This window comes from Euprymna scolopes, chromosome 2, assembly GCF_053919585.1.
Source record: "Euprymna scolopes isolate OS-2025 chromosome 2, ASM5391958v1, whole genome shotgun sequence".
NCBI classification, from domain to species: Eukaryota; Metazoa; Mollusca; class Cephalopoda; order Sepiida; family Sepiolidae; genus Euprymna; species Euprymna scolopes.
Window position 1 is genome coordinate 64542219 of NC_136483.1, and position 14855 is coordinate 64557073.

Genomic DNA, 14855 nt, shown 5'->3' on the forward strand with positions numbered 1-14855 from the left:
ACACACTACAATGTTTTGGAAAAGCAGCTCATTTTACGTTTATTGACCCTCTATTTGGAATTCCTTATCGTTTTATATTTATTTATTTTTTATAATCATGAGTGTTTATAGGCAATGTCTATATTTCATTTTTAAATAGTTACGTGTAAAACGCTACGAAGATGTAAATACTGTATTCTCGTGAAATTATCGGTGCTTTTTATTCCGTTTTCATTTTTCGCCCATCGCAATTATAACTTTTTGTTGCGAAAAGAAAAGTTCGATTCTCCATTTTATAAACGACACATCCCTTTCCTACTACTAACTCTAAGACCGTGATAATACAAAAAATAAAGCGATTATTTGTGTTTTTATGATTTTGCCGATTGGGTTGTGACTCAATTGTAAAAAAATTAGTTAACTGCTTTAAAAGGATTAGAATGGTTGGGAAACGGGTGATCATTTTATATTAAATTTAGGAATTTAAGAAAATCGGGCAACGGAAAAGGGCCATTTTCGCCAGCTAGGAATAAAAGGGAAATTATTGAATAACTATCGATTGAAAATTAATTTGAGCCCGGTTCTTGCGGAAGAGGACTCCCCAATAATATTAATATCCTAATTGTTCTGTTTTGAGCTCTCGAATGCGGGAATTTTTCGGTGTAAATCGAGAATCTGCACAGAATTTTGGTTCGAAGTCAAATCGACCGAAACATTAACAAAAGTTTAGTACATGTTCTGATGCTACACTTCACCTCTTTTCGTTTAATGAAGGAGAAATGACTGAGGCAATTTTAATTTTTGTTCCGACCAAAAGTGCCCCCTTTGGGAGCTGGATATTCCCCATATTTGAAAACGACATTGTGTCTAACTGTACTTTCTTTGGGGGGGGGCGGGACGCAAGTAAATAGAAACACTCAATATGTAAACAGTAGTACAAAGCATGTTCATAACTTATAGACATCGATTTTATTTGGTTTTTAGAACCCTTCACATTTAAATTTTCTTTTTAATATAATTGGGGGTGGCTTTTAAAAAGACTCTTGAACAACAAGCTATTTTCAATCGATATTTATTTAATAATTGTCCGAAATTTATATGGGCTACTAACTCTCCATCCTAAATTCTAAAATAATTTCGTTTTTAGTGGGTTCACAAATATCGCTCAAAAGTAGAATTTCAATGCTGGTGGGGGTATTTTTAAATGTAGATATAATTTCTTTTTCAATTTGAAAAATTTCTAAATGTTTTCTCTTTATCTATTTTATCCAGACTTTGATAAATTCATTGCGATATATTCATGTATATTTTTAACGTTTGCAAAACCCGAGAATGATACGATAAAAAAACAGACGGTGTCAGACAAAGTGGCTCCAGGAAAATAAAATAAAATTCGCCCAGTCGTTTGAAATCTTCTAACATTAAACTGTGAACTCCCTGGAAAGGGACCTGTAAACATTTGGCAACTAAGTGCGGAAAAATACTTGACGGTTTTATACCGTTTTATAAGGGGATGGATAAGTGACCTTGAAAACATATACTTAAACCAATAAAAAATCAAATGAAAGTTGACAGCGATTCCTCTACAAAAATACAAAACAAAATTAATTGCTTTTTTTCGCCATTCTTTGTCATATTTGCCAATACCGAGTAAGGGAGCGGACAAAAACCTAACCGGATAAAATCCAACACTATTATATTCTACTTTTGATTTAATTAGCAATAATGTTTGATATTATTTTTCTTGACAAAATATTTCTTTAAATTTAAACAATTTTTTCAATACATTGAAAATAAACTACATTCTGCTAAAGGTTATCTAGCGAATTTTCGCAAAGTTTCAAGTTTTATTTTTGTTTATTTTACGCAGATAAAATAAATTTAGACCTTATTTTAATGTTATCATGATCTATAGAGGTTAGTTTTACTACTAATTTAAAAGGAATAAATATTTATCAACGGTATCAGCAATGAAAAATTAACATAATAAAATATTAAAAGAATCGGTTTTGGAATCGGAAATTAGGCACAATTTTTTTCCGATTCCGATACCCTGAAAACTAACGATTTTTTCCGATTCCCGATTCCGATTTCGATTAATCGTCCCAACACTAATATATATATATATATATATATATATATATATATATATTAAAAATAAATAAGTATATATAAAATCTAAATAAATAAAGCCATAAATAAATACATAAATTACCAAACTCCACGGGATAATGAGAAGCTATCAGCTGCGGAAAGTATAGGACGGCTCTACATACTTTAATGAACGTTTGAAATCAATTATTGACGGAGAGCCACATTAAATGGGTAGATAAATCTCACAGACACGTAATGTCAGTATTTCAACGATTTCCAATCATCTACAATAAATTTGTGAAGTGAAAATGATCGATAAATAGATCGCGTGTTTCTTTATGTAATGTTTCATTACTTTTATAGTCCTACTCGTGACCTTTTGGATCATAATAATTAAAACTTTTTTATGTCAAGTTTATTTGAATTGGAAATTCATACACTGTAATTCATTTGTTCTGCAAATTTCCGTGCGTTATTAAAAATAAGATTCTCTTACATCTTTTGCATATAAATAACATAGAATTAATGAGAATTATTATTTGTCTATTATATTTTACACGGGTTTTTGCGATGTGTACGAACAGATTATTAAAAAGTGAATTACTCTCTCGCTTTAAATGTCAACAACAAAATAATTAGAGCAGTAGAATCAGCATATAGCGAGAGGAGGGGACAGTAATACGTCACTAGTTAAGGAAGAGATAAATAACTTGTTCTAATTAGTTAAAGTTACGGAATATTAATAGAATTAGAATGGGTTTTTCTTGTTCAACCTTAAGTCAACCCCAAAGAATATTTAGCATTTATATCGTGATATTAAAATATATAGCATAAACACCTTTAGTAAACAAACGTTTATGCACCCATTTTTAGTATAATAGAAGATAATAGGAATGACATATACATATACATTTTTATTAATACAAACGTTTTTGCTACATATGTGAATACATGTTTCGGATTCGACTTTATTCAAATTTCATTTTTTTCAAGCCACGGCAAATATCGGCAATATATACACTGTGGGGGACTTTATTAAATCGTATCTTAAACATGTATGCATATATGTAGCCAGAATATTTGTTTGAAACGCCGTGTTACAGAATGTGCTTCATATCATGAATCCGTCGCTTAAGGTATTGACTTCAGCAAGACGAATTAAATGTAAGGATTTGCTGAAAAAACGTCGTGTGTTTCGTTTTAAGATTAACTAGGAACTCACAGACCATGCATTAGCTTCCTTAGTTTTTTCTCCGTGGTTACCTGAAATGAATGTCCATGTAGTAACATACGTGGTTATCACAGAACCCAAGAAATCATTCTGAAAGAAGACTAAAACATTTCCCCCTCACCGCCGAAGAAGACCATGGGCAAATTTGTATTGCTTCTCAAGATATGCCTTTTCTCATCTGGATTCATTAATGCCCCGAACTGATTTGGATTATGTGCGTGTGTGTATGTTTTCATATAGTATGAGAAATTCACTTGTTATTAAATCCATTAAATTAGAATTGTCTTTGAAATGGCATTTAAGAATTTTATTAAAATTTATTATATTGATAATTGTTTCATTTTGGTTTTAATTAATAATGCTTCTAATATTTCTCATTTTTAATTATTAGTAGTGTGTTCAAGAGTAGACACGTTGTCTACTAATTTTTTCTAAATTGATATATATATATGTATATCTATATATATGTATACATGCATATATATATATATATATACATATGTGTCTGCACACACACACACACACACACACACACACACACACACACATATATATATATATATGCGTGTGAGTCTGTGTGTGTGTGTAAGAGATGATCAATAAAAATAAAAATGAATCTGAAATGAGCACGCCAAAAACAAACAAAAAAAAAGACACGAGGTCAAACTTACGAAGTTGTCCCGGCAGTTGGCTTACTTGTCGTCGGAAGAGCGAATGTTTCTGAAAGAATAAAAGAAAACACACACACACTTCAGTGCTTTATAAATTTATCTTTCATTATGCTATGAACTAGATAAACGGAGACGCACCATCCTAAAATATTTATAGATTGAATTTATACGAATATTTCAGATTCGCCATGTCGAAATAAAGATATTGTGACGGGCATTTTTAATTTAATGAAAAATAACGTTTTGAAAGTTGCTCGGAAAACTGATCTCTCGTATTGTGCTTTAATCCGCTATAAAACTTTATAAAAATGATTCTTTATCTAAATTATTATAAAATCGTCATTTTATTTATTTTTCAGAATTCAATTTTATAAATGATATGAAATAGTGCTTCGTTTAAATTATGAAGCAACGAAAAGATTTATGCGATATCTCGTGGTGGTCCAAGAAAAATTAAATGCTGATCTTTAATTCTTGGATAGTTAATGATAATCAAACTACGAATTGTCCAATGAGATATGAGGAGAGAATCTCAAAATAAAACTTCTATACATAACTAGCATGAATTGTGAAGAAATACATAAGATATTCTCAACTTTCTTGCAAAGAAGGTAGGCTTCCGCTACCTGGCTAGAAACACCTTTTCACGTCTACCACTATCACTTTACGCAACTGTCACTTCCTATGCATGGAGTAACATTGCTAAATCTGGACTAATAATATAACCAGTAATCTTGTCCTCTTAGACAGAATCTAAAAAACGAGCCTCTTATATTATATGTCACACACTGTCTATCAAGCTCAAATTCTTGTTCCATCATCACAATGTTGTATGCCTATGCTTGTTTAAAAGTACTTCCATGGAATGTGCCCTGACGATATTGCTGCGCTTATGTCGCCTCTATGCGTATATCCTGACTAACATGACAATCGGTAAAATCCCAACCCTTTCACTAACTTCCGAAAGGCTTCCTACTCTAATAATTTTTTTCATCGCAACTCTTGCATTTGCTACTTGTTTTTTCGATTGTATGTATGTGCATAATTTAAATATAATGCTTTCAAAACTGGTTACACAACTCCTTGTATAGTATGCCTCCAGAAATCTGGCCTCAATACTCAATAGCGTCTTACATTTCAGTGGTAATAGGCTTTGTTTGAGGTGAATGGAAGTAAAAAAAAAACAAAAAAAAAACATCAGTCCACAAAATGTGGGGTTCAGTGTGTGTAAATATGTTTCATTTCTTTTTCGGATGTAGCAATATTTGAAGGTAGCTCTGTTAGAACTGGAATTTTCTGCATAAGCAATTAGAAATTTCACTTAGAATTTCAAGTAAAACGTTTAAAATTACATGAGTAACAGTAAGTCGACATATCAAAACAATCAGAAAAAATATTTCTGTTGAGTTTATTCAGTTCCCTCTCGGAAAAGTGGGATTTTAACAGTTAGCGTTCTAGAAGAGCAATTTGGGCTGCAAAAATACCTGGATAATCCCATTGGCGTATCCCAGTAGAGATCCTTAGACGATTAGTAATAAATTAACCCCTCTCAAATGGTGAGAAAGCAAAGTTTGGGAGGCTGGACCATATAGAACAGTACAGGACACAAAATTTAAAGTCAATAAATATTTATTATATTATTACCACCAGCAGTAGAAAATTGTGTTTTTAGCAAAATCAAATACAGAAAGATAATTAAAGGAATCATTTTAAGCATCAGAAAATATGCACAAGTTTTCCCGATTCCTATACTCCAAAAGCTCCCATGTTTCAGATTCCCAATTCCGATTTCGATTATAATTTCAACCCGCGTATCATTAACGAAATAAAAAGTATATACTTATGTGGATTAAATAAATGTATAGATTTAAAATCCCGTATAGATTCCCAAGTTCGATATAAAGTTTCTTGATGTTTCCGATATATTTAAATAAGTATTACTTTTTATTATTTAGGTTATTCGGACTACTGTTCTCATCTTTAGTGTGATTTTCCCAGTGTTTCGGTCGATGATTTTTCCAAGTTGGGCATTGTTAATTTGAACATGACCTTTTTAAAATGTCAAACTCATCTTTTTAATTCGAATATTTTTTTATTATTTAAGTACAGATAGATGTACTTAAATGAATTAAAATATCCTAAATATTTTGTTCTGTAAATTTGGATATACCCCATAAAGTACCGAAATTTCTCTAAATTATGACGTCAGTAACGTTTGATTATCTAATGGCGTAATGGGCGAACAATTGCAGCCGCAAATAAAATGTATAATTTGTATCTATATCTATAAATATCCCGAATGTATTATGAATTTAGTTTGCATCTTAAATCAATGGAAGGCATTACAATGTGGTTGCTATAAATGCATAAATCCTTCTATTAATAGTGAACTTTTGTCGTATTCGTGTAAACGATTTTCCTTTATAAACGTAAGAGATAGTTCTGGGAGATTATTTTTATATTTTACATTTCCTGCGACGATTGGCCCATAATTGCTCATTTAGGAGTAAAGTATACGCCTAAAATGAGAATAGAGGAAACACACACACACACACACTCACAGACACACGTATATATATAATTACATCTTAGACTGCTTTTTTATTATATTTTAAAAATATTATCTCGTAAAGTTTTGTTGACTTTTTAATTTTAATTTGAACATAAATACCAACTTTTGCAAATATAGCTATATGTTAGCTATTAGCAGGGCAACACGAATGGTTTGCTAATCGACGATTGTTATGGTTGTTGTAATATTTGTAAAAATGGAAAGTTATCATAGCAAAATAAATATTTACAGAGAAAATTATTTATGTTAAGATGTTCAATAAATTAAAGAACGTATAATATAAAAAATAATTTAAAAATAAGTTGACCTCTGGAGTTTGATGTAGTCTTACGTAGGGGTCATTTTAAAGAAACATAGGGGTAGAGGTTTGGAAAAACACGCATGATTTGGGTAGTAAAGAATCGGGAATGATAGAAAGCGAAACGAGTCGGACACTGATGGCTTTCAGTAGAGAGGATCAGAATGCATAAATCTAGAACCAGCGGCAGATTTCCAATGGGGAAACAACGGTAATAAAAGTTGCTGAAAAAACAACCCGAAATTTGTTGATTCATTAGAATGATTCTTCTTTGCAGCTGTACCCGGAGATCCGTTATACAAGACCAGTGATGGACCAGGTATGTTTCTCCGATTGTTAATATGTATTTGTTGTCGTAAGTTTATACCACTAGACGACACACGAGTTAGACACACGTACATAATATAGCCCCCTCCATATCATAAAGAACCCTCCTACGATATTACATATAGACTATTTTCAATAATCAAAAACAGCGCATAAGCCTGATTACACATGTTTGGGTTGAATTCAATGGTGTTTCTTCGGGGCAGGTGCCTAGAAACATTGCAACAGCTAAGTGTTTTTTTGTATTATTATTCATCGGACTACTGTTCTCATCTTGAGTGTGATTTTTACAACGTTTCAGTCGATATAACCTCCGACCTTCTTCAGGTGAATCTTTTTGAACTCAGGAATGTTTCTGTCGAACTCGGGAATTTGGACGAAATTTCGAGCGGAACCCTTTATTTATTTAACAGGGGTAACATGCTCTTGTTCCGTCAGCCATGACTGGATAGAGGTCCTAAGTAATTCACAAATGTATTTTTCTGTCGCCCACACTAAGGACTGAACCTTTAACCTTCAGGAGCATGTGTTTTTCAATTGTGTGGGCGACCAAAAAAATCGGTTGGTAGAGGTCTTTGGATAAAGTATTTGTTGATCCGAAATTTGTATGTTTGGAAACGTGATTTTACGTACATACATTTCCATGGTTTAGGATAATAATGACGGTGTGTTGTGGTTTGCTGAGATGGAATACACCCGAAGAAACTGATCTATATCTTTTCCTGTGGCGTGCCCCTATCGCTCTTCAGTGCGCTCTGCGGAGTATCAACGAAGGGCTCGACCTGTCTATTGGATCTCAGATGATATAGAAAGATCGTAATTTGTAATTGCTCTTAGAAGTTTCGCCCAAATTTTTACAATCGCTGGGCATAAATTGTGACCAATTTTGTACATTAGACAATCGACTACTATGAATCTGGAAATTAAGTCGAGACGGAAATTGGTTGTAATTTCTCTAGAAGCATTTCTACATCTAAGGATTTGACAAATATCTTCTGCTATAAAGTAGCAGAATCCGTTTTGCAAGCGTGAAAAAAATTATATAACAGTTTGACAAAAACATCATGCGGTTTTAATTTTTAAATTCCGATGAGGATATCTAGTCTCTTACAAAATTTATTAATTGAAATAAGCAGCATCCAAATCAATACATCTTTGCCAACGCAAAACAAGTGTATGTATGCCAGGAACTTAAAATCTTGCCTTCTAGTTGCAATGAAGTTACTGGAGGCGTTTTTGATTTCGCTTAGGTTTTTGAAGCGTTTCTCTCATAGAACGTTGTTGAAATGCATAAAAAAGTGGTAGTCGGTAGGTGAGAGGTCTGGAAAGTATTTCGGATGAAACAAAGTTGCTGCATAGTCGGTTTAGCAACGTGCGGTCGAGTATTGACGTGGAGTTTCTGATGCATTTCATCCATTTGTTGTCAATACTTATCCGTCAGGATGGTTTCGCTTGCATTTTAAAATCTGTAATGGAGGAGACTGGTCGCAGACCACCAAAGAGTCAGCATGACCTTTTGGCGTAACTCTGCCTTCGGAAAGTGTCGTGGAGTTTTTTTCGGTTTCTAACTACTTAAAAGATCTCACTTTTCATCGCAAGTCACAACCCTTTTGAGAAACGGGTCGTTCTTGTTGCGTAAAACAAGGGAAGATTACACTTCTTGACGGCGTTTCTTTTGGTTGTCGTTTAATTTCTGAGGCACCCATTTATCAATTTTTTGCCTTATCAATCTCTCTCAAGTGGTTGGAAATCGTCGTATACATTAAGCAAGTTCACCATTTTACTATTCAGTAGTTGTTCATGGGCCAAATGCTTCGTTGATATCGCGATCTGTCTAGCAGCTTTTCGGCCTACCTTGAATTGAAATAAGAAAATTGTGCGAATTTGCTATTTTCTTTCTCGTATTCTAACATTCTGAACAAAAAACATAACCGTTTGGAAACGATTGTAATTTTAATGATTAGATAGAGCGAAAATGCTTTTGAAAAGGATATATAAAGTAAAAGTATTATAGCAAAATATTTTGAAGATACATCAATTGAAATCAGAATAAAACATTCTGCAAAAACTTTCATGTCAACCTATTAAATTCAGGATCCAGGTCAATTTTAAGTAAAAACTATATTTCGTAGGTGTCTTAGCTTCAAATACATAACGTTTACAGGAATTTACGACATGCATATCCATGTTTAATAAGTAAACGTAACTGCACATTAGGCTTTTCTATCCTTGTAATCCCTGAGTGACTAGCATTTATTTTTCTCTTGTTTTCATTTTCCTTATCTTTGAGAGAAGCTGGGAATGGGACACTCTACTACATGCCAGACATTCATCCGTAATCTGATATATTCTAATCGGGAGATAATATTTTTATGATTCTAACCATCTCTATAAGTACAATTGTTTGACTCTCACTTGCACTTGGTTCACCGAGTATATATGCTGGGTAGTTTTGAAATTCTGTTTCATGATTCCAGTTGCTCTTATAATTACAGGAATAATAGATCTTCCTAAGATTCCGGTTTTTCTTTCATGTTGTACATGAGACTTTTTATCTTTTCCTCTCAGTTCTGTTGAACTCAGCATAATTAAGGACTTTAACTTCTACCAAAGGTGGGTTTTCCCTCTTCTTGTCTCATATCGCTATGTAAGGTTTAATAGCCCCGCTTTCTATGTAGTAACTTCATACCCACAGTGCCTGGTGTCTGACATATTTTCAATTATTTTTCTTGTATTTGTTCCCAGGACATGCTGTTGCATTCGATATTTAACATTTTAAGAATTCTCATTTGTAGTGCCGTGGGCATGATAACCCACTCACTATATACTACTGCTTAGTTGTAAATACTAAAAGTCTTTCTGTTCTTTTAATAAATATTTGACATTGCTTTGCCTCACAAACTCATCCTGTAAGCCTTCTCATTTTATTTGGTTGAGAATTACATAGCTTCCGCATGGTTTGTGTAATGTTATTAAAATTTCGCCTTCTGTAGGAAGTGAAGCAATCACAGTAGCAACGAGAGATCTACAATGTTTCAGGATTAATCTGGACACTTAATCGGCATGACAGAGTATTTATACGTTAAACACTCTCTTTTAAAGTTAAAATTTAATACGACTGTTCCTCATTTCCACAATCTATTAGCTGCATACACACGAATGCGTTCTATAAGAGATAAACACTCGAAGTAACGGTTTATGGTCTGTATGCAAAAAACGGCTTAATGTGAATGTGTCGATAAACTTTGTTATTGCAAGAAAAATCTTCACGGCTCATTCTCAATTTTCAAATAGTTCGTTTTTATAGGAGAAAGTGTTATCGATGTGTAGGCAATTGTTTTCGGAGATCCATCTGAAAATTTCTGCAGAATACATGCTCTGATGCGATACGAGCTCGTATATCTGGCAACTATAATGTCCACGTCTGGATTATAGTAGGAAAAAACAAGTCCTTCTTTTATTTTGATGAATTTTTTCTAGCATTCACATGTTCACTCTGAGCTATCATTTTCCACTGTTTGTTTTAGTGAGCACGTAAATTTTATATGAATGCTTGTTAGGAAACGTTGTACGAAAAAGGCTTTTCCATAGGATACCCTGTCTTCTGCCATCTTTGTCAGTAATGTGCTGCAAGTATTTAGTCTACTTCAAACAGAGATCGCATTTGGATATTTTAACTTTCAAACTGTACTGCTGAATTTGTACATGTTCCTGGCAATTAATATGTTATTCATATTTGCAACATTTAATCCAATATTGCTCAACATAATACCAATTATTTGCCAGAAAGTTGCCGGTGAGATATTGACCCCGAAATTGTACAACCCACGGCGAGTGTTTATACAAGGCAACTTATAATAATTATTCCACAATAGTTATGTCAATATATGCATCGCCAAGGTCGATTTTTAAGCATAAATTCCCATCATTTAGGTTTATGAACATTTTTAAAGAGATTGATAAAGGATAGTAATAGTCTAAGTGCAACATTAAGCCCCGCCGAGAAGTCGGCACAGACGCGGATCATGTTGGACATTCATCTTGCATAGATAGTCAGTGAAGCTCATTGACTGTATTCAATTTTTGACAAGACCTCGATTATTTCCAATCTGTCGACTTCTTCATGTATTTGTGAAGAAGCAAAAGGAACCTTTATATTTTTCTTAAAATGTGCCCTACTCCTGAAAAAGGTTTTTCTTAAATTTTTTATTAAATATTTTAGTTGGTAGGTAGGATTTCTAAATTTTTGGCAAAATGAATTAGTTCCACAACTAAAATTTCTCCATCCAGTTGATGTTGAATAAATTTCCTATCTTTAATTTTCGCGAATCTTTACATTCCAAAAGTATAAGTTTTCCTCAAACTTGATTCTCCTTTATATAGGATTTGTGCTTGCACTTATGACTTAATTTTTATCCTTGCTCTTCAGATTTTTTTTTACTCTTTTTCTCGTTCTGAGGGGTTTGCTCTTTTACACAACACAATTACAAGGCAAGCACTTCTTATTGTGATCAGGACGTATCTTATATCAATTATGTAATCCACAGGATAACATTGGTAAGGTATAAAAATTTTTTTAATTGGTTTGATTGAGAAGGACAATTAAAATTATTTCCTCTGATGGACTTTTCTCATGTGTGCTGTTAAAGATTATTCGATGTTTTCGAATCTTGAAGCACGTTTTTTAGTCCATAACAATCTTTCAGTATTTGTTGGAGAATAAATTAAAACCATTTTTTAATTTATTCAGAACTCTACGTCTAATTTCAGCATTTTAAGCACTAGCAAGTATTTGTATAACTATTTACAGTATTCACACTCAATTCTGACAATTTGAAATCCTAGCGATTCTTGTTTATGTCTGATACTTATTTCGTGAAATTATTTATTTTCTTCGGTTAAACTCATACACTTCCATCTTTTATGAAACAGTAGAGTTTTAGGAACTAAAAAAGTTTCGTACAAATATTAATACCGTTCGATAAATGTTTTTGATTTTTTCGATATGATAATTCATATTATTTGAACTGCTGTTGTCATCATGAGTGGTGTTTGAATAACGTTCTGATCGAGTATACTCCGACCTTTTTGAGGTGTATCTTGTCGACCTCCGCAATCCTTCTTTTGAAATCCTCAGTATTTTCTCTTTCGTATTCTCTTCTGTATAATAAAACACGCTATGCGACATACAAATAGAGATGATGTTGTCAAGCTAATCAAAAACTTTGATTCCAGTAAAGCAACTTGCCCTGATGACATTCCAATTATAGTGCTAAAAAAGCTTCAACCAGAACTAGGTCCCATACTTACAAGACAGTTTAAGCGTTGACTTAAAGAGAATTGCTTCCCAACATTCCGGAAAACCTGATCAGTATACCCTGTATTTAACAATTTATGTGATCGACCATTTCCCTCTCAGTATAGACCAATAAACTCATGTGCGCCATGAGTAAGTTGTTGGAATCTGTGTTGAATACAGAAGTATTTAACCACCTCAACAAAAACAACCTTCTTATTTAAAGGCAATCTGGTTTCGGTTCTGCTAGATCTCCAGCAGATGTGCTAACAGTTATATCTCATAAGATTAGCGAATCTCTTGACGGAGGCTTCCTTTCTAGGACAGTTGCTCTTGACATATCAAAGGCCTTCGATAAGGTATGGCATAAAGGTCTACGTCACAAGATCTCCAGCTATGGTATAGCTGGACATGTCTTCTCAATTATTAAATCATTTCTCTCTGATAGATAAATAAGAGTAGTGGTTGATGGGTAGAAATCAGAAGCTCACAATATCAATACTGGAGCCCTTCAGAGGTCTATCCTGGGGCCAACTCTCTTCCTGATCTACATCAATGATCTCCCAAATCACATCCTATGATCATTCGTAGACATTTATGCTAACGAAACTATCATCTATGGAAACACATCATAAGCCGTAAACGACTGTTCTCTCTGATGCTCTCTCTACTCTGATCTTGAGCACGTGGTACAATGGGGAAAGAGGTGGCTGGTTACTTTTAATTCATTTAAAACCATGCTTTTATCTTCCCATCACCAACGCTCTGTTCCCTGTCTGTCATCAATTAAAATAAATGGTTCTCGTCTTGGGGAAGCTTCACCTTTTGACAAGGTTCTGGGCTTGAACTTTACTCCTGATCTTAAATGGAACACGTACATTAAATCCGTTGGCAAGGTCGCTGGAAAAATGGTGGGATCCTCTACCTATATAAAAGCCATGTACGTTTAAGGATGAAGTATTTGCCATATCTATTCAGGAATTGCTAGAAGCAGTTTATCTTGCCTTGACAGAGGTCAAAATAGACTTAGTAGCCTAGTGGGGGATGCCCTTTTGTCTTCTCTGCAATTTCTTTCCCATAGAAGAGACATTGTGAGCCTGTCTTTGCTTTATCGTTATTTTCATTGCAAATGCTCGTCTGAGATCATATATATGGTCCCCCATCGCCAACCTTTAGGAAAATATTATAGCTGAAATAACTATTTATAATCTTCTCCACTCTTTATGTGTGCCTAAACCTTAATATCATGGATAAACCTTCTTTCTTAGAACTGCACGCATGTGGAAATCTTTTCTGTTTTCCTGCTTGACAGCTGACTACAATTTAGTCGTCTTGAAGTCCAACGTAAACAAATTCTTATTGAACCGTTTCCTTAAGTAATCCAATTTACTTCATTTTCAATACTAACGATTACTACGATATTATCTTATTGGCTATTGTCCACTCTTTAACCCTCATCCTCGAGTTGCATCCGGGCCTTTATAAGTGGTAACTTCTATGTAAAAAGAGAAAAAAACTCGTGAAATCTTTGTCGACATTGGGAATCTTTCTGCCGAACTCACAAATTTTTACTGGCTAACACGAGAATCGTCACAGAATTTCGAGCGGAACCAGCAATGATTAGCAGATGTCCTAAATAATTCGCAATTCTATTTTTTAGTGTCACCCTGAAAATTGGACCTTCAATTCTCAAAAGAATTTTACCAAGAACGATCCACTATGCTCGGGTCCTTTCGGACCACGGAAACGTTGCGCGAATAATTCTTAAACAATAGTCTGAATATTCCAAATAATATTAACGCTCAGTAGATGCCAGTTCGTTGTTTTGCGCGGTTAGATAGAGTTAATAAATTTGTTGTGTTTAATGTTCCTAGTAGGTAAACCTTTTTAGAGTCTGCCACTTCATACCTGCTGAAGCGTATGAATACACACACATTCGAGAATAGGAGTTGGAAGTTACGTCCTACTCCGAAAAATACGTAACATTGTTTATTACGAATCAAATAATATTTTTGAGGGCGAATTTTCCTTTTCATTAATTTTACCCCCAATTTTTATCAGTCCAACGACGATTCTTTTCACTTTTTAAGTTTGAAATACAATTTCAAGTTCTTTATTGTTTGATTTCCATTCGCTTTTGAAATTCAAACGTTCCTTTTGTATATCCACTTGGTGTTGATCTATTAATGTAGCTCTTCTGGTTTGAACTTATACATGTCGTCCATGTTTGTATATGTCGTCTTTTAGGGTTAATCTGAACTAGATTTTAATTGCGATCCAAAACTATTATTTTCATTGAATAAAAATAAATTTCATTTCTAACTCTCTTAGGAAATTATTAGTGCTTTTTTGAAAATAATTGATCTGTAACACGTAGCTATTATTCT

At 33.6% G+C, this 14855-nt stretch overlaps 2 protein-coding genes across 2 annotated transcripts in view; one reads left to right on the forward strand and one right to left on the reverse strand.

Annotated features, from left to right (window-relative positions):
- The window catches only part of LOC145291714 (acetylcholinesterase-like), a 457063-nt gene that overhangs the window by 400612 nt on the left and 41596 nt on the right, over nt 1–14855 (forward strand). The gene's annotated exons all lie outside the window — the stretch shown is intronic.
- Nucleotides 1–14855, reverse strand: part of LOC145291760 (corticotropin-releasing factor-binding protein-like) — a 201697-nt gene that overhangs the window by 55969 nt on the left and 130873 nt on the right. Inside the window, exon 2 of the mRNA XM_080137715.1 lies at nt 3976–4024. Within this exon, the coding sequence (XP_079993841.1) occupies nt 3976–4024 (49 nt within the window). The remainder of the gene's footprint in view (nt 1–3975; nt 4025–14855) is intronic.